Source organism: Bufo gargarizans, chromosome 3 (genome assembly GCF_014858855.1).
Source record: "Bufo gargarizans isolate SCDJY-AF-19 chromosome 3, ASM1485885v1, whole genome shotgun sequence".
Taxonomy (NCBI): domain Eukaryota; kingdom Metazoa; phylum Chordata; class Amphibia; order Anura; family Bufonidae; genus Bufo; species Bufo gargarizans.
Window position 1 is genome coordinate 279,337,336 of NC_058082.1, and position 20,708 is coordinate 279,358,043.

The window sequence follows — 20,708 nt, forward strand, 5'->3', positions numbered from 1 at the left end:
ATCCACAAAACACATGCGGACGTCTGAATGGAGCCTTACAGGGGGGTGATCAATGACAGGGGGGTGATCAATGACAGGGGGTGATCAGGGAGTGTATATGGGTGATCACCCGCCTGTCATTGATCACCCCCCTGTAAGGCTCCATTCAGACGTCCGCATGATTTTTACGGATCCATGGATACATGGATTGGATCCACAAAACACATGCGGACGTCTGAATGGAGCCTTACAGGGGGGTGATCAGGGAGTGTATATGGGTGATCACCCGTCTGTCATTGATCACCCCCTGTAAGGCTCCATTCAGACGTCCGCATGTGTTTTGCGGATCCGATCCATGTATCCATGGATCCGTAAAAATCATGCGGACGTCTGAATGGAGCCTTACAGGGGGGTGATCAATGACAGGGGGGTGATCAATGACAGGGGGGTGATCAGGGAGTGTATATGGGTGATCACCCGCCTGTCATTGATCACCCCCCTGTAAGGCTCCATTCAGACGTCCGTATGCTTTTTGCGGATCCGATCCATGTATCCGTGGATCCGTAAAAATCATACGGACGTCTGAACGGAGCCTGACAGGGGGGTGATCAATGACAGGGGGGTGATCAGGGAGTTTATATGGGGTGATTATGGGTGATCAGGGGTTCATAAAGGGTTAATAAGTGACGGGGGGTGTAGTGTAGTGTGGTGTTTGGTGCGACTGTACTGACCTACCTGAGTCCTCTGGTGGTCGATCCTAACAAAAGGGACCACCAGAGGACCAGGTAGGAGGTATATTAGACGCTGTTATGAAAACAGCGTCTAATATACCTGTTAGGGTTTAAAAAATTCGGATCTCCAGCCTGCCAGCGAGCGATCGCCGCTGGCAGGCTGGAGATCCACTCGCTTACCTTCCGTTCCTGTGAGCGCGCGCGCCTGTGTGCGCGCGTTCACAGGAAATCTCGCGTCTCGCGAGATGACTCGTATATGCGTCCAGGAGGAGTAAAGCAACCACCTCCCGGACGCATATCTGCGTTAGGCGGTCGGGAGGTGGTTAACTAAAACTCTCAGACAATTGTATCACAGTCTGCTCCACTGCAGCAGAGCTGTGTTTGCCAGGAGTGAGTCCCTCCTGACCTTCGGTTGAGTTGAACCGAGGATTCGATGAGCTGAGCATGCACATTGATCTTCAGTTCACATGCTTCTGCCGGCTCAGGAAGTGAACCGAAGATCTGATTCATGAACCGATTCATTTGAAAGATCTGAACTTCCCATCACTAAATAATAGCAGCATTTATCTTCTATTAACCATAGAATAAAACCAACCACTCAGCTTGTGATCTCTCCCTCCACCTTCTCCATGACAGAGAAGGAGAACGATCATCAATAGCAATCAGCAGCTGCAATGAAGCAGGACTGAGAGCTCTCTTCACGCTCAGGAGAGATCACTACAGCTCCTCCTCATGGTTGGTGAGCTCAGACACTTTAGAGCACATTTCCGAGTACAAAAACTATAGAAATGATCCCTGAAAGTATAGTCTTAACCTGCTACCTGCTGCAATGACAGCCCCGGGGATAGGTCCCTGCCTGTAACATTAGGGAGACCTCACAGTCAGCCCTGTAGTCACTGATGTACTGTGGACGGGGAGAAGCAGCGCTCCACTGGAAATACAAGCTGGAAAACCTAATACCCACAATGCAACTGCTCTCCTATCTCAATTAGCATATGCGAGTTCAGGCAGCCAATAGGAAACAAGCTCGGCTCTGTTGCCCCACCTGCTCACTGGAGCAATGTGATGAGTGACATGCAGGCAGCACCCACCCCCACCCGCATTTCCTGTTACTGCTTCATCTGCATAGGAGACACAGCAAGACATGTGGAGAGCCATACAGGACACGTAATGCTTCTCTACATCTGCCACCAAATAGCCTGCTATTCAGGATTTCTGTCATTCTGCAGGTTTTTTTTATTTTATTGAAACTAGCTTTATTTACAATTGGTCATCAGAACACAAACATACAGCATTTTTTTTTACATTGTAAATAGCTTTATTGACAGTCATCAGAACACAAACACACAGTATATTGCAGAGCAGGCTGGACCATAGTACACCTTACGTTGTAGTGCAGAGGAGCCATATACAGCACGGGCACAGATCTTATACCGTACATTACCCACCTCAGAACTCACTGGTCCACATCTACTGCAGTCAGATGAGCCTGATCTATTACAGGGCAGTGCTGTGTGACAGATCTGGTGCTCCTTGCTCCACACAGCAGATTCTTGCCTTGGATGTCAGCACGAATACTATGCTGAAAACACCTCCCATTGTTTCATTCATGTGGCATCCAGTCCACTCAGGGTGTGGTTTCCGCGGCACTCAAAATGAAAAACCGAGGTAGAAACCATGGCAGTTTCTGTCGCGAATACACAGCCATTGGTACGTTTTTTGTGCTGTGGATTTCAAGCAGAAACACTACAGATTTTCTCTCATGCCTGGAAATACCCTAAAAATGTGTTTTTATCATGTGTTTTTAACCCCGTAAGGATTTCACCTTCTGGACTTGGCCATTTTTTTCAAATCTGACCAGTGTCACTTTAAGTGCTAACTTTAAAACGCTTTGACTTATCCAGGCAATTCTGAGATTGTTTTTTCGTCACATATTGTACTTCATGACACTGGTAAAATGAAGTCCCAAAAAAATCATTTTTATTTATAAAAAAATACCAAATTTACCAAAAATTTGTCAAAAATGGCAAATTTCCAAGTTTCAATTTCTCTACTTTTATAATACATAGTAATACCTCCAAAAATAGTTATTACTTTACATTCACCATATGTCTACTTCATGTTTGGATCTGTTTGGGAATGATATTTTATTTTTGGGGGATGTTACAAGGCTTAGAAGTTTAGAAGCAAATCTTGAATTTTTTTCAGAAATTTTCAAAACCCAATTTTTAGGGACCAGTTCAGGTCTGAAGTCAATTTACGAGGCTTAGATAATAGAAACAACCCAAAAATGACCCCCATTCTAGAAACTACATCCCTCAAGGTATTCAAAACTGATTTTACAAACGTTGTTAACCCTTTAGGTGTTCCACAACAATTAATGGAAAATTGAGATACAATTTCAAAATTTCACTTTTTTGGCAGATTTTCCATTTTTATTTTTTACTTTTACAAAGCAAGGGTTAACAGCCATACAAAACTCTATATTTATGGCCCTGATTCTGTAGTTTACAGTAACACCCCATATGTGGTCGTAAACTACTGTACGGGCACACGGCAGTTACACGAGTTAAATCCTTACCTTTTTTCAGCATTTTTTTCACTTTAGCATAGTTTCCACATTGTACGTACTCCTGGAGATGCTTCTCAGGGGAGCAGTGTTTAACTGAACCAATCTGCACTGGATATGGCGGTAACGTCACCTTAGAGTAGGACATAGTTCTAAAAGAGAAAAAGACAGTTCTGATCAGAAACAAACAGCCAGGACAGTGCAGTCAGACATCAGTGCATATCAAAGGCACTGTGCTGGTGCTGCAGTATGTTATCCATAGAAACTCCAACACATGCATGATAGCACCACACTCTAAGGTCCCTTTCACACGAGCGTGATTCCCGCGCGGGTGCCATGCGTGACGTGAACGCATTGCACCCACACTGAATCCTGACCCATTCATTTCAATGGGTCTGTGTACATGAGCATTGTTTTTCACGCATCAGTTCTGCGTTGCGTGAAAATCGCAGCATGTTCTATATTCAGCGTTTTTCACGCAGCCCTGGCCCCATAGAAGTGAATGGGGCTGCGTGAAAAACGCATTGCATCCGCAAGCAAGTGCGGGTGCAATGCGTTTTTCACTGATGGTTGCTAGGAGACGCTGTTTGTAAACCTTCAGTTTTTTATCACGCGCGTGAAAAACGCATCAAAACGCATTGCACCCGCGCAGAAAAAACTGAACAACTGAACGCAATCGCAGACAAAACTGACTGAACTTGCTTGCAAAATAGTGCGAGTTTAACTGAACGCATCCGGACCTAATCCGTCACACCCATGTGAAAGGGGCCTAAGGCTGCGTTCACACGGGCGAGATTTCCGCGTGGGTGCAATGCAGTAGGTGAACGTATTGCACCCGCACTGAATCCTGACCCATTCATTTCAATGGGGCTGTGTACATGAGCGTTGTTTTTCACGCATCACTTCTGCAATGCTTTAAAATTGCAGCATGTTCTATATTCTGCGTTTTTCACGCAGCCCTGGCTCCATAGAAGTGAATGGGGCTGCGTGAATAACGCATTGCATCCGCAAGCAAGTGCGGGTGCGATGCGTTTTTCACTGATGGTTGCTAAGAGATGTTGTGGAAAAAACTGAACAACTAAACACAATCGCAGACAAAACTGAACTCAGCCTAAGGCTAGGTCTACACGACGACATTTGTCGCGCGACAAAAAGTCGTGCGACAGATAGGACGCAACAGTTGTCGCGCGACATTTTGTTGCACTAATGTCGCGCGACAATTTTTATAATGGCAGTCTATGGTGTCGCACTGCAACATGCGACATGTTGCGACTGCGACGCGACAGTCGCAGAAAAATCCATCTTGAATGGATTTTCTGCGACTGTCGCGTCGCAGTATGTCGCATGTTGCAGTGCGACACCATAGACTGCCATTATAAAAATTGTCGCGCGACATTGGTGCAACAAAATGTCGCGCGACAAATGTCGTCGTGTAGACCTAGCCTTAGTCCTCTTTCACACGGACGTCATGGATTTGTGCCAGATAAGATGCGGGTGCGTCGCTGGAAAATGCGCGATTTTTCAGTGCGAGTGCAAAGCATTTTAATGCGTTTTGCAAGCGCATGAGAAAAATCAGCATGTTTGGTACCCGAACCCAGACTTCTTCACAGAAGTTCAGGTTTGGGTTAGGTGTTGTGTAGATTTTATTATTTTCCCTTATAACATTGTTATAAGGGAAAATAATAGCATTCGTAATACAGAATGCTTGTAATTATGTTGCTTAGTAATAATAAAAAAATAATAATAATTTAACTCACTTGTTTGCGCTGCCTGGCTTTTCTTCTGTCTTCTTTCTTCTTCTTTGAGGAAAAAGGACCTGCGGTGATGTCACTGAGCTCATCACATGGTTCATCACCATGGTGATGGATCATGTGATAGACCATGTGATGAGCGCAGTGGCGTCACCACAGGTCCTTTTCCTCAAAGAATAAGAAAGACAGAAGAGAAGCCGCGCTGCGCAAACAAGTGGATTAAGGCGAGTAAAATTATTTTTTATTATTTTTTGACCCCTCCATCACCATTTTACTAAGCAACATAATTACAAGCATTCTGTATTAAGAATGCTATTATTTTCCCTTATAACCATGTTATAAGGGAAAATAATAATGATCGGGTCCCCATCCCGATCGTCAACTAGCAACCATGCACGAAAACCGCACCGCATCCACACTTGCTTGCGGATGCTTGTGATTTTCACGCAGCCCCATTCACTTCTATGGGGCCTGCGTTGCGTGAAAAACGCACAAAATAGAGCATGCTGCAATTTTCACGCAAACGCACAAGTGATGCGTGAAAATCACCGCTCATGTGCACAGCCCCTCCGGATTCAGTGCAGGTGCAATGCGGTCACCTCACACATTGCACCCACGCCGAAAACTCGCCCGTGTGAAAGGGGCCTTGCACATGGCCGTGGTTCGGCAGTTACATGTACTACGGTCCCCAATTCACGGGAACCATCTGTGCAGCTGCGACGGATCCAGATACATTTAACTTGAATGGGTCTGTGATCCGTCTGCACTAGGAATCGATCGATATTGATTTTTTAGGGCCGATACCGTTAATCTGTGAACTTTCAGGCCGATAGCGGATAATTTATACCGATATTCTGTGAATTTTCATTTTTGAAAAAATAAAAATAAAATGCCTACTCAAATCTGCTGAAAATGAATGTTTATTGTTAACGAGTAGTTATTTTTTGTAAAAATATAGATTTTTCATTTAAAATTAATATTTTGGTGTGTTTTTTTTGTTTACTATTAGCCCCCTTAGGGACTAGAACCCTTGTCCTATTCACCCGGATAGATCTCTATAAGACTGTCCCTGCTGCTCTGTGCTTTGTGCACACAGCAGCATGGAGCTTACCATGGCAGCCAGGGCTTTAGTAGCGTCCTGGCTAGGGTTGGACGATATCAAAAATATTCTGACGATAACGATATTAAAAAATTTATCGCAATAACGATATATATCGCAATAAATACCCGTTTAAAAGAAAAAAAACACAAGGAGACGTTATACTGTATGGGGGAAGCGGCAGCCAGAAGGAGACATTATACTGTATGGGGGCAGCCACAAGGAGGCGTTGCACTGTATGGGGGGCAGCCACAAGGAGGCGTTGCACTGTATGGGGGGCAGCCACAAGGAGGACATTGCACTGTATGGGGGGCCACAAGGAGGCGTTGCACTGTATGGGGGGCCACAAGGAGGCGTTGCACTGTAGGGGGGGCCACAAGGAGGCGTTGCACTGTATGGGGGGGCCACAAGGAGGCGTTGCACTGTATGGGGGGCCCACAAGGAGGCGTTGCACTGTATGGGGGGGCCACAAGGAGGCGTTGCACTGTATGGGGGGGGCCACAAGAGGCGTTGCACTGTATGGGGGGGGCCACAAGGAGGCGTTGCACTGTATGGGGGGGGCCACAAGGAGGCGTTGCACTGTATGGGGGGGGGGGGGCCACAAGGAGGCGTTGCACTGTATGGGGGGGCCACAAGGAGGCGTTGCACTGTATGGGGGGGGGCACAAGGAGGCGTTGCACTGTATGGGGGGGGCCACAAGGAGCGCTATAATAAGGTCTTATGGGAGCGAGGAGGAGAGAGAGCCGGGGCGGCCGCTGCGGGAAGTAGTAAGTTTATAACTTTGTCATCAGACAGAACGCACTAGTGAGGCAGCCGCAGGAAAAGTCTCTCCAGAGACAGTACTCACACGGCGCCCGGCACTGGTGGGTGACGACGGTGATGTCAGATGGTGGGTGAAGACTTGACTAAGGGAGGCGGAGCAAGAAGGAGGCAGGCCAGGAGCGAGAGGAAGAGCAAGGTGCAGGGGCGGGCAGTAAGTGATCAGTCCGTTCCTGAAGGCGAGTTGTTAGAAGCGGGCGGACGCACGTTTAGAAGAGGTCAGCGCACAATGTGCGCTGACCTCTTTGATGACGTCACAAAATACCGCGGTATTAAGGAAACGGCGATATCGCCATATCACCGTTTTTTTAATACCGCGGTATATCGTAAAACCGGTATATCGCCCAACCCTAGTCCTGGCTGCCATGGTAACCGATCGGAGCCCCAGGCTAACACTGCTGGGGCTCCAATCAAAACTGCCACTGCCACCAATGCAATGAGAAGGAGCGGAGGGGACCACTGCAACCAATGATAATAATACTTGGGGAGGGGGCGAGGACACACTGCGCCACCAATGTCTAATACTGGGGTTGGGGGGGGCGCACTGCACAACCAATGTCTAATACTGGGTTTTGTGGGGGGGGGGGGGGGGCGCACACTGCACCACCAATGTCTAATACTGGGTTTTGTGGGGGGAGGGGGGGGGGGGGGCACACTGCACCACCAATGAAGATAAGTGTCTCATTAATTCATAAACAGGAGGCGAGAGCTGGCTGCAGAATCACATAGCAGGCTCCCGACCTCTATGAGCGGCAGCTGCGATCCGTGGCACCTGAGGGGTTAACTACCGCAGATTGCAGCTACTTGTCATGTGATTCTGCAGCCAGCTCCCGCCTCCTGTATATTAATTAATGAGAGACTTCTCTTCATTGGTGTCTCAGTGGCCACAGCCCCTCCCCTTCTCTTGTCCTCCCTCCTCTTATTGGTGGCAGCAACAGCACAGGGGGAGGGAGACACTGCTTACTTCTCCCCTGTGCTGCTGAGGAAACACAGAGCGCGCTGTCAGCAGCACGATCCTTTTTCCCAATACGTTATCGGCAAAATAGATGTCGATACAGATAACGTTCAAAATTCTTAATATCGGCCGATATCAGTGAAACCGATAATCGGTCGATCCCTAGTCTGCACCGCAAAAAAATAGAACTAGTTCTACTTTTTCGCGGTGCGGAAGCACGGAGAGAAACTCTGTGGTAGCACTCCGTAGTGAATGGGTCTGCATCCGTGATGCGTTGAGCACACGGTCGGTGTCCGCATACAGCAATGTGCAAGAGGCGTAACCCATTATTGTTGCTGCAGGCCATATGTATTAAAGGGCTTCTGTCAGCCCACTAAACCCTTTTTTTTTTCCCCGTTAATATTAATCCCTACACTGCAAGCTCCCTGTACATATGCTAAATATTCATTTTCGTTCAGTAGATATTGTTAAAAATCAAGTTTTATAATATGTAAATTACCTTGCTACCAGCAAGTAGGGCGGCTACTTGCTGGTAGCAGCCGCATCCTCCTCTCATCATGACGCCCCCTCCGCCGTTTGATTGACAGGGCCAGGGAACGGGTTCGTTCTCTGCTGGCCCTGTTCTAATTCAAAATATCGCGCCTGCGCCGTACCTTTCTTTAATCGGTGCAGGCGCACTGAGAGGCGGCCTCTCTCCCGGCCACTCCATCCTCAATGCGCCTGCGCCGGGTGTGGATGTGACGTCATCGGCGCAGGCGCACTGAGAGGCGGCCGCTCCATCCTCAATGCGCCTGCGCCGATGACGTCACATCTACACCCGGCGCAGGCGTATTGAGGATGGAGCGGCCGGGAGAGAGGCCGCCTCTCAGTGCGCCTGCACCGATTAAAGAAAGGTACGGCGCAGGCGCGATATTTTGAATTCGAACAGGGCCAGCAGAGAACGAACCCGTTCCCTGGCCCTGTCAATCAAACGGCGGAGGGGGCGTCATGATGAGAGGAGGATGCGGCTGCTACCAGCAAGTAGCCGCCCTACTTGCTGGTAGCAAGGTAATTTACATATTATAAAACTTGATTTTTATCAATATCTACTGAACGAAAATGAATATTTAGCGTATGTACAGGTTGCTTGCAGTGTAGGGATTAATATTAACGGGGGAAAAAAAAGGGTTTAGTGGGCTGACAGAAGCCCTTTAAGGACTATCTGATCAGCTGTTTGAAGAAAAGCCAGTGCTCCATGCGAGCGCTACTTCCTCTTCATGTTTGCCTGTGATAATATTAAAGGGGTTGTCCGGCACCCCCACCGATCAGCTGTATGGGGAGACGGCGCACACAGTGTGCACGTGCCGTCTCCCTTCTCTCTTCCTGCTTGCCATAGACATAGTATTAGAGGACAGGAAGATAGACGGGAGATGGCAGACCCCCGCCGATTTGAAATTGATATCCTGAGGATAGGTCATCAATATTGAAAGCCCAGACAACCCCTTTAAGATAACTGTTGAAAAACTGTCAATCTAATATGAGGTTCAATGGCCAGTGGGAAAACAAAAATATACAAGATTTTGAAAAAAATGATAATGCAAAGACAAAAAATGTAAATGTAATTGAAATACAATGTTGTCATTTTCTGGCATTCCCTTCAGGGCTCATGCACACCACCATATTTTCTTTCCGTGTCTGTTCTGGTTTTATTGCAGCCCGTATGCGGAACCATTCACTTGAATGACTTTGTGTGCATTCCATTTCCGTATGTGAGCAGGTCCGTTCTGCAAAAAAATAATAGAACATGCCCTATTCTTGTCCATTTTGCAGACAAGGACAGACACCATTACAATGGATCCGTAAAAAAACTAATGCAACACGGGTGCTGCCATTGGTGTGCATTTTCAGCCCAAACCACTTGAATTATGTGGCGCTTTTGGCCATATGGTGTGTTTGAGCACTGGGTATTTTTAATGCCATTTTTTTTGCATGCTTTTCACTTTTATATAGGAAAGTATGGGCCCCTGTATCAAAAACTGTGCACACAGACTGGCACTTCAATAAAGTTTCTGCCGCATTTCACACCAAAAAAAAAAAATGCTGAATCCCTACAAACAAAAAATAAACTGTTTAAAATGCCCCCCAAAAAACACTGCATGAAGGAGAAAACTAAAATTGTAGTGTCTGTTTAAAGGTCCATTCACACGTCCGTAGAGTATTGCGGATCCGCAATATACCCGGCCGGCACCCCCATAGAACTGCCTATTCTTGTCCTCAATTGTGGACAATAGGACATGTTCTATTTTTTTCAGGAGCCGCGGATCAGAAGATCGGGGCCGCTCTCCGGGAACGCGGTTGCGGACAGCACACTGTGTACTGTCCGTATCTCTTCCAGCCCCATAGAGAATGAATGGGTCCGGATTCCTTCCGCAACGTTTTGGAGCAGATCCGGACCCATTATACGGACATGTGATGGAGCCTAAAGGGGTTTTCAGGGTTCAGGAAAAAAAAGGAACACATACGGAAATGCATCCGTATGTCTTCCGTTTTTTTTGAACCATCTATTGAAAATGTTATGCCCAGCCCAATTTTTTCTATGTAATTACTGTATACTGTACATGGCATACGGAAAAACGGAACGGAAACACAACGGAACTCAAAAACAGAACAACGGATCCGTGAAAAACGGACCGCAAAAAACAATAAAAGCCATACGTTCGTGTGAACTAGGCCTAAGGTCCCTTTCACACAAGCGAGTTTTCTGCGCGGGTGCAATGCGTGATGTGAACGCATAGCACTCGCACTGAATCCTGACCCGTTTATTTCAATGGGTCTGTGTACATGAGTGTTTTTTTCACACATCACTTCTGCATTGCGTGAAAAACGCAGCATGTTCTATATTCTATGTTTTTCACGCAGCCCCGGCCCCATAGAAGTGAATGGGGCTTCAGTGGAAAACGCATTGTAATCCGGAAGCAAGTGCGGATGCAATGCGTTTTTCACAGTTCGCTAGATGTTGTTTGTAAACCTTCAGTTTTTTATCACACGCGTGAAAAGCGCATTGCACCCGCGCTTAGAAAACTGAACGCAATCGCAGACAAAACTGACTGAACATGCTTGCAAAATGGTGCGAGTTTCACTGAACGTACCCTGAACGTATCCGGACCTAATCCGTCACGCTTGTGTGAAAGGGGCCTAAATCTGCAGCAAATCCACCATTTATACCACAGGTGACCCACGGTTAACTCTTCATACCGCCAACAAATGGTCAGCGGACTGCAAACTCCTGTAGCAAGGATCTGAGGCCAGTGTTACCAGGGCGTCCGCTCCATGCCTAGTGACAGCAATCATGGCCGCTCAGACACTAGTGGCAAATCCCTGTGAGAAGGGTGCGGTTACACTGCGACTTCATGTAGTGCGACAGGTTGATTTTTAACTATTCCACTACAGCTGCAGTCCAAATGAATGCAACCTTATGGACTGCAGCGGTCACTGAACAGTAAGCCTAGGGCTACACAGCCACATTCATGTCACACCAATCTCGTGCAACAGTTCATGTAATGACAGTCAATGGTGTTGGTGTGGCACAGCAAGGCAACAGTCGCACCAAAAACCAACTTGGGTGGATTTTTTGCTACTGGCGCGTAGCACCATTGGCTGTCATTATAAAAAACATAGCACGACTTTTCAGCGACACCGTGTAGCCAGTCGCCCCGTGCAGGCGAGCGTTAGCCATCTTTACCACATTAGATCAGATCGCGTTGACCAACCCACGTAACTGACATTTACGCCAGAGGCCAGCAGGTGGCGCTCATGGTTTTACGTATTAGGCTCTGCAATGTAGCGCTCGCGGCAGCGTGCTACTGGCAGGGGTATCGCCTTGTCGGTTTCCCGCCAACCGACTGGTGGGTGACTGCTCCGGGCAGTGCCTAGCATGCAGCGTGAGGTTGGAAGCTTCCCCTTGGCGCCTTCTGTAAGGGCCAAGCTGATCGCTGCTGGCTTCAGTACCCTGCAGGACGTAGCGGACGTGACAGCCATTGAACTCGCTAGAGGTAACCCAGCCATTCCGGGAGCAATAGGTGTGCTGCTACCTGTAGTACTTCTCACTCAGCTAGTAATACAGAGCAGGTAGAACTTCAGATAGACAAACTGGCGCGGGGACCGCCCTGCTTCCATCTAGCCCCGCCCACCCACGGCGCTATTGGCGGCTAGAAGTTACGTCACCTCTTCTTAAAGGGGAACTCCGTTTAAAATCTGAATGCTGAAAGAAACACAGGCAGAGACCCCCATCAGGTGTCCATGTTGCAGCGCTTCCGGTCTAAAGCACGTATCATTATGCTCAATGTTTTTTAACCTTTGAGATCCACTTTACTGTCTATTTAGATAGGTCTACATATAAGGTGACTGTGTAAATACATTGTATTATGTCTCCTATAGTGAGCCTGTGTTGTAGCCAGAGCTGCATTCACACTTCTGCTTGTTATTGGATCCAGTGAAGGGCACAGCTGGCCTTATTTTCTATGTTTTCTTGTTAAAACTGCCCAGCCAAAAATCGTGTGACAAAACTGCATCAGTTCATGGTAACGCCAAATGCCGCTTTTGCTGAGGTTTCTGACCATGCTGTTATTTTGACCGTCTTATAAAAAGTATTATTTTGCATATAGTGTTCAATTTAGTATGTGATGTCCGCTAAATTTACAAACATCTTTTTTTTTTCTTCTTTTTTTTTTTGAAATGTAGGACTTTAAAGGGGTTTTCTGGTACTTGGATGCTGATGACCCATCCTCAGGTTTTCTGGTACTTGGATGCTGATGACCCATCCTCAGGTTTTCTGGTACTTGGATGCTGATGACCCATCCTCAGGTTTTCTGGTACTTGGATGCTGATGACCCATCCTCAGGTTTTCTGGTACTTGGATGCTGATGACCCATCCTCAGGTTTTCTGGTACTTGGATGCTGATGACCCATCCTCAGGTTTTCTGGTACTTGGATGCTGATGGCCCATCCTCAGGTTTTCTGGTACTTGGATGCTGATGACCCATCCTCAGGTTTTCTGGTACTTGGATGCTGATGACCCATCCTCAGGTTTTCTGGTACTTGGATGCTGATGACCCATCCTCAGGTTTTCTGGTACTTGGATGCTGATGACCCATCCTCAGGTTTTCTGGTACTTGGATGCTGATGACCCATCCTCAGGTTTTCTGGTACTTGGATGCTGATGGGCCATCCTCAGGTTTTCTGGTACTTGGATGCTGATGGGCCATCCTCAGGTTTTCTGGTACTTGGATGCTGATGGGCCATCCTCAGGTTTTCTGGTACTTGGATGCTGATGGGCCATCCTCAGGTTTTCTGGTACTTGGATGCTGATGGGCCATCCTCAGGTTTTCTGGTACTTGGATGTTGATGGCCCATCCTCAGGTTTTCTGGTACTTGGATGCTGATGGGCCATCCTCAGGTTTTCTGGTACTTGGATGCTGATGGGCCCATCCTCAGGTTTTCTGGTACTTGGATGCTGATGGGCCTATCCTCAGGTTTTCTGGTACTTGGATGCTGATGGGCCCATCCTCAGGTTTTCTGGTACTTGGATGCCGATGGGCCCATCCTCAGGTTTTCTGGTACTTGGATGCCGATGGGCCCATCCTCAGGTTTTCTGGTACTTGGATGCCGATGGGCCCATCCTCAGGTTTTCTGTTACTTGGATGCCGATGGGCCCATCCTCAGGTTTTCTGTTACTTGGATGCCGATGGGCCCATCCTCAGGTTTTCTGGTACTTGGATGCTGATGGGCCCATCCTCAGGTTTTCTGGTACTTGGATGCTGATGGCCCATCCTCAGGTTTTCTGGTACTTGGATGCTGATGGCCCATCCTCAGGTTTTCTGGTACTTGGATAGTATCATCAGGTACTTTGATAGTAATGATAATAATAGTGGGGGGGGGGTGCTGCGCCATTAATGATTTTAGTTAACCTGTTTAATACAAATGTGGGCAGCCTCAACGACAGGGATCCCACCGAACCGCGTCAATTAACCTCTCAGTGTGTGATACGGCCGGCACCCTCCGCCCACATTTGTATTAACGGGTTAATTGTATTCATTGGTTGTGCAGGGGCCACAGCCCCTCTCGTCCTCAGTATTTGCCTACTTGCACACGAACGTGGTTTGGTTCTGCATCCGAGACACATATTTTTTTTTTGCTGCTCAGGTGCGGACCCATTCACTTAAGTGGGGCCGCAAAAGATGCAGACAGCACTCTGTGTGACGTCCGCATCCGTTCCATAACCCCGCAAAAAAAAATTAATCGTCCTATTCTTGTCCATTTTGCGGAAAAGAATATGCATTGTTACAATGGATCTGCAAAAAAAAGGATGCCATACAGACGTCATCTGCCATGGTGTGCATTGAGAGCAGCGCGTGCAATGTTCTCTAACTGATACTAGGCTGTGCAGTAGTGCAGCCTAGTATTGGAAAATAGCAAATCCCAGTATTGGATCGATCCCGGTGTAAAAGTATTGATTGGGTATCAAAAGTTCGATACCCGGTGCAACCCTAGTTTAGACCACATTTCCAAACTGTAAACTGTTCAATACTAATATAAAACATATTGTCAGATTTGCCAACATGCTTGATGGGTTCATTAGCTAAGCCTCCTTCTCCATTACTGCTGACACCTAGATCAGGGGGCTGGCTTAGCTAACGAACTGAGACAGACAGCCCTCTTCATCAGGATCCAGACACTGAAAGGAAGAGGAGGCTTCTGCCTATGTGAGAACGGCATTACGTACAAAGCAAGCTCCGCTTCCAGGAACGTGTGATGGGTCTGAACCTGGGCCATCTGTAAAGCTTTCAGAATAAATTATACTAGTAGGTTTTACTAAATCACGTGAACTGTGCAGGTACATGCCCCCAACTGGTAACATTCATATTATTCTAGTAGGAATAATAGAGGAAAGGCACAATATGGAGTTATAAGAAAAAAAAAATGTTTCATGTGGATTACAATTATTTACTAAGACATGTCAGGAGTGGTGACCGTTCATTGTTAATAAATAGCACACACATACATACTAATTTCAATTCCATGTCTAGGGCAGATGTGTTTTAATATGTATATTGTGCTTGCTGCAGAAGCTGGACTACCTGAAGACAGTGCTGTGAAAGTCTTGCAGATTTTGAGGAGAGAGAACCAGAGCGGCACATCGGTAACCCTGAAACACACAGCATTGGAGTTACTGGAACAGGAACAAGCCCAGGCCTCCATTATAACCTTCTGCTCAGCATTAGATGAGGTTCTTGGAGGGGGTGTGCCATTGGCCAAGGTCACCGAAATATGTGGGCCGCCTGGTGTGGGAAAAACACAATTATGGTGAGTTGGATATGATGTGGCCTGGGGGAGATTTATGAAAACTGGTGTAGAGGAAACCTGGCTTAGTTGCTCCGAGCAACCAATCTGGTTGGAGCTCTGGAAAATAAAAGGTGGAATCTAATTGGTTGCTAGGGGCAACTAAGCCAGGTTTCCTTTACACCAGTTTCAGTTTTCATAAATCTCCTCAGTTATGTATTTTCTTCTTAAAGGGGATGTCCACTCTTTTTATATTGACGGCCTATCCTTAGGAAAGACAATCATTATCTGATTGGCTACGGTCGACACCTTTCACCCACGCTGTCCAGCTGTTTGAGGCTAGCTCTGAAAATAGATGTCCACTATGTAGTGAATGGAGCTCTGTAATTCTGGCACTGGAGCTACTACTGAACAGCCACAGGGTGTCAGACCCTCGCTGATCTGATTATGAAGGCCTATCATGAGGATAGGCCATCAATATAAAAAAGTGGACAACCCCTTTAAGAGATCTAAAAGATGACTGTTTGGTTAGAGGCCAAGAGCAGGAGGCTGCACTACTGCATGATTCATGAGTATATACTTGCCGTTATGATTTCTGTCTGCTGAAATGTGGTCATTAATCTTCTGAAGATTCTAATCACTTAAAGAGGACCTTTCACCAGAATAAAACTTCTAAAGTAACTATACAGGCATATAGAGCCGCGCCCAGGGACCCCCCTGCACTTACTGTTATACCTGGGCGCCGCTCTATTCTCCCGTTTATTGCCTCCGGTATCTTCATAGTTAGGCTCCACCCAGGGGAACCTGCCGGTGCCTCCTTCTCCCATGCTGTAGCGCTGGCCAATCACAGCGCTCAGCTCATAGCCTGAGAGGCTTTTTTCTATGAGCTGAGTGCTGTGATTGGCCAGCGCTGCAGCATGGGAGAAGGAGGCGCCAGCAGGTTCCCCTGGGTGGAGCCTAACTATGAAGATACCGGAGGCAATAACGGGAGAACGGAGCGGCGCCCAGGTATAACAGTAAGTGCAGGGGGGTCCCTGGGCGCCGCTCTACATGCCTGTATAGTTACTTTAAAAGTTTTATTCTGGTGAAAGGTCCTCTTTAAATCTGATTCCATCGGCCCCCAGCGCTGCGCTGACAGGGGGCCGATGGTTGCCATGGCAGTCCTAAAGCCTTCCACAGGCATCGGAGCCTGCCAGCTACGGAAGCCCAGGAGATCCAGCCTGAGGGCTGGATCTCCTAGGCAACTGTTAGCGTCTTAGGCTACTTTCACACTAGCGTTCGGCTGTCCGCTCGTGAGCTCCGTTTGAAGGGGCTCACGAGCGGACCCGAACGCTTCCGTCCAGCCCTGATGCAGTCTGAATGGATGCGGATCCGCTCAGACTGCATCAGTCTGGCGGCGTTCAGCCTCCGCTCCGCTCGCCTCCGCACGGACAGGCGGACAGCTGAACGCTGCTTGCAGCGTTCGGGTGTCCGCCTGGCCGTGCGGAGGCGTGCGGATCCGTCCAGACTTACAATGTAAGTCAATGGGGACGGATCCGTTTGAAGATGCCACAATATGGCTCAATCTTCAAGCGGATCCGTCCCCCATTGACTTTACATTGAAAGTCTGGACGGATCCGTCCGAGGCTATTTTCACACTTAGCTTTTATATGCCAATATAATGCAGACGGATCCGTTCTGAACGGAGCCTCCGTCTGCATTATTATGATCGGATCCGTTCAGAACGGATCCGATCGAACGCTAGTGTGAAAGTAGCCTTACTGTGTAAGGCTACATGCAGACGACCGTATGTGTTTTGCGGAATCATTGTAACAATGCATAAAATGGACAAGAATAGGACATGTTCTATTTTAAAAAAAAAAATTGCGGGGATACGGAACGGACATAGTGATGCGGACAGCACACGGTTTGCTGTCCGCATTTTTTGCGGACCTATTAAAATGAATGGGTCCGCATCCTATCCGCAAAAAAGACGGAATGGACATGGAAACAAAATACATTCGTGTGCATGTAGCCTAAGACGCTGACAGTTAAAATCAGTATAATACATAATGTATTGTACTGAATTGAAACAGGGATCAAAACCTGAAAAGGTGAAGTCCCACAGTGGCACAAATATAAAAAGTGAAAAAATTAAAACAAAATTAAAGTTTCAAGTAATAAAAAAGCGTCCTTTCTTGTGCATGGCATTGGCGGACACAGCACCATGGGTATATGTCCAACTACCACTAGGAGGCGACACTAGACATAAAAAAGTGTTGGCTCCTCCCCGTTGGGCTATACCCTCTCCACAGGCACTAGACAGATCAGTCTTGTTCTAGTGTCCGTAGGAGGCAGACCTGACCTGCTTTTTGTGCAGGTCATCCTGCAACTTTTTTTTTTTTTTTTTTTTTCTTTCTTTCTCTTCTCTGCAGGTTCCGGCCTGCGGCAGGGGTGGCTCCATCGTGTTCCACTTTAGTTTCCCCCCTGCGGGAGCGTACTCAGGTGCCTGGCAGCCACCCAGTCCCCTGATCTGCTTCCGCAGTGGAATTCCGGCAGTCCCACGGTTCCCGTGTTGAGTCCGCCGAGGGGGTGGTTATTACTGCGCCTGAAGACGTCTGAGGGTGAGTATGTTAGATTAGGGTCTCCCACGCGTTCCCCCCCCTCTCCTCCATTCCTGGGTACCTACACTGGTGGTTCAGTCTCTCAGCTGTATCCTGGCCCCAGAAGCCCCCTGGCCTTCCGTTTTTTCCTCTCTGGGGGTCGCTTCTTAACTTCTCTCCCCCCCGGTCCCCGTTCGTCGCGGCAGCTCTGGGGCACTTCCGTGATCGCGGCCGTTCGTTCCCGGGCGCAATCCACTAATTTAGGCCCCGGCTTTTCGGGATTACTAGGCCGCAACTCCCCGCCCACTTTCCGATTTATTATTATTATTATTTTTTTTTTTTTTTCCCCCGGGCTTACTCCGTCTCTTCCCCTCCATGGGGGAAGCCTGGGAGGGGCCTCTCCTGCCTGCCAATCCAGCCCCAGGTTCTCTGCTCTCTCTCAGAGGGGCGTTTCTTCCTCCGGCTGTCGGCTCCTGCTCTCTGCCGATCGCCATCTTCTGATCTCCTGCTTGGGGTCTGGTAGGCAGCCTCTGGCTGAATTGCTCTCCAGGCTCCTTCGACCCCCGCCCCACCCTACCCCCCCTCTCGATTGCTGCATTATCCTGCAGCCCTGCCACCTGCTCTATGCTGCTGCAGCACCTCTTGGGAACGTGGCATCCGGGGACAGATAGGATAGCCCTGCTGCTCTATGAGGACCTCCCCTCCCAGCCTCCCTATCGGATCGCCACGTTTTTCACGTGCGCCCGTTGTCTACGGAGGTTTCAATGTGGTCGCCTTGTCCCCCCTTTTGTGTGTAGGTCCCCCCTGAATGGGCTCCCTCCGTGTCGAACCATGGGAACCTTGCCTGACTCGCCCAATCCCTGGCGGAGTTGCTGGAGCGCTACCTACAAATTGCGGTCTCCTTTCGGATGGCGCTCTCCTGCCTGCACAGGTAATTACCGCACAGGTAAGGTAGCCGTCACCGCGCTTTGCAACTGAGACACCTACGCGGTGTCTCAGGTACGTACGCCCTTGTAGGCTGTACACGACAGACCTTCCTGGTTCCCCTATCCAGGGGCTATGTTCTAGGCAAGCTGATAATTCAGGCAAACGCCTCTTGTAGGGTTAGTAACCCTTCTCTGCCTCTAAAGCAGGCATCCTCAAACTGCGGCCCTCCAGCTGTTGTAAAACTACAACTCCCACAATGCCCTGCTGTAAGCTGATACCTGTAGGCTGTTCAGGCATGGTGGGAGTTGTAGTTTTGCAACAACTGGAGAGCCACAGTTTGAGGATGCCTGCTCTAAAGGTTCTTTTGTAGTGCCTGTACCAGAGAATACAGGCCGGCTTTTATTGCCCTGGCGATGACATCTGTCTGTTTCCAGCCGCCTTCTTACCTTCATAGGTAGAGTTCCTACACCTACTCCAGATGCTGTAGCCATTACTCCTAAATGGCTCTATGGCGTTTCCATGCGGCACTATTTCCCCCTACCGGGCGAGATATGCAGGCCACCTTCAATTGCCATAGCAATTGCGCCTGTCTGTTTCCAGCCACCTCGCTCTCTTCATGGGTAGAGTCCCTACACCATCTCCTGATGTTGTATCCAATATCCCTGGCAGGCTCTATTGTGTTCTTTGCGGCACTATTTCTCCCTTTCCAGCGAGATATAGAGGCTACTCTCAATTGCTGTAGCAATTGCCTCTGTTTGGTTCTAGTGGGCACCAGGCCGCCACCGTGTTCCCTTCATAGGTAGAGTACCTTCACTATCTCCAAAGGCTGTTGCCGTTGCTCCTGTCTGGCCTTATGGTGTACCTTGCGGCACTAATTCTCCCTTACCGGACGAGATATCGAGGCCACCTTATATTGCCGTGGCCACTGCACCCACCTCATCATAGTGTGCGCCATCTTACTCCCTTCTTAGGTAGAGTTCCTGCACCGTCTCCGATGCTGCAGCCGTTACACCTGTCTGGCTCTATGGTGTACTATGTGGCCCTGTTTCCCTCTTTTTAGGTGAAATAGAGGGCCTCCATCAGTTGCCATTGCACTTACTTAATTGTGGTCTGCACCTGTCGTTCTTTGTGGTACCGTGCGGCCCTATTTTCCCCTTCCCGAGTGGAATATAGGTAGCATTGCTAACGTGGCAGCCGTTGCACTTCTCTGGTCCTAGAGTGCACCATGCGGCCCCATCGCTCTGATCTTAAATCTAGTACCTCTACCATCTCCAGATGCTGTACCCATTGCACCTCTGGTCGTATCTACACTACACAGCCGTATTTCTACCTTACAGGTTGAGAACCTGTTCCATCCAAATGCATTCGCATTCCCGGATGCTGTGGCTTTGTTCCACCCTCCTTAGAGTGCAACATGCAGCCACTTCACCTCGGTTTTAGGCGTGTATTTTTAGTACCCACGTGCTGGGCCCATACAGTTTCTGTATTACTGGGTGCTTCCTTCCCCGGGCTCTAATCTGTGCTGCGGATGTTGGTTACTTCCCTTTTTGGTTCTTCCATACATCTGCCACTCCGTTACGGTCGTGCTCCTTGTACTTCTCAAGGCACTGTCCACAACGGCCATCCTGGTTCAGCATGTACATGGTAACCATATCTGGCAGGGGTGGGCCAGCCCAACCCCCACCTCCACTTTGTCGGTCTAGTGCTACTTCTGGTGTACCCAGTATATGGCTGATCTGTTCTGATCTGGTGGGTGGTCCACATACAATTACGCTCCCTACACCATGGCCAGGTGTTGTGGGCTTTTGTGCAAGGGTTGCTATTGCCATCCCTATCAAATACTACTGTCTGCTGCACTCCGCGTTCCCCATATTATAAAGGAGTACCCGCATTCTTTTCTATTACAGGGCGGACCATTCCTGGTGGAGTACAGTGTTCTCCACTGGATCTTCTCCTTGTTGGGGTACGTAGCTTGGTGA

The 20,708-nt window shown here is 48.4% G+C and overlaps 1 protein-coding gene and 1 non-coding gene across 5 annotated transcripts in view; one reads left to right on the forward strand and one right to left on the reverse strand.

The window, feature by feature from the left end:
* Nucleotides 1–1,303: 1,303 nt before the first annotated feature.
* LOC122933482 lies at nucleotides 1,304–1,521 on the reverse strand. Its single transcript, XR_006388444.1, has one exon. It is a non-coding gene; the product is annotated as a small nucleolar RNA U3 (small nucleolar RNA).
* A 10,187-nt stretch (nucleotides 1,522–11,708) lies between these two features.
* The window catches only part of LOC122932164 (DNA repair protein RAD51 homolog 3-like), a 76,226-nt gene continuing 67,226 nt past the window's right edge, over nucleotides 11,709–20,708 (forward strand). For 2 of the 4 annotated variants that reach the window (XM_044286421.1, XM_044286423.1), the window contains exons 1-2: nucleotides 11,709–11,961; nucleotides 15,007–15,244. In XM_044286421.1, coding sequence (XP_044142356.1) covers nucleotides 11,817–11,961; nucleotides 15,007–15,244 — 383 coding nt within the window. In that variant the 5' untranslated portion in view covers nucleotides 11,709–11,816. Of the gene's footprint in view, nucleotides 11,962–15,006; nucleotides 15,249–20,708 lie in introns of those variants that run through there. The other 2 variants (XM_044286422.1, XM_044286424.1) reach the window with 2 other exon arrangements.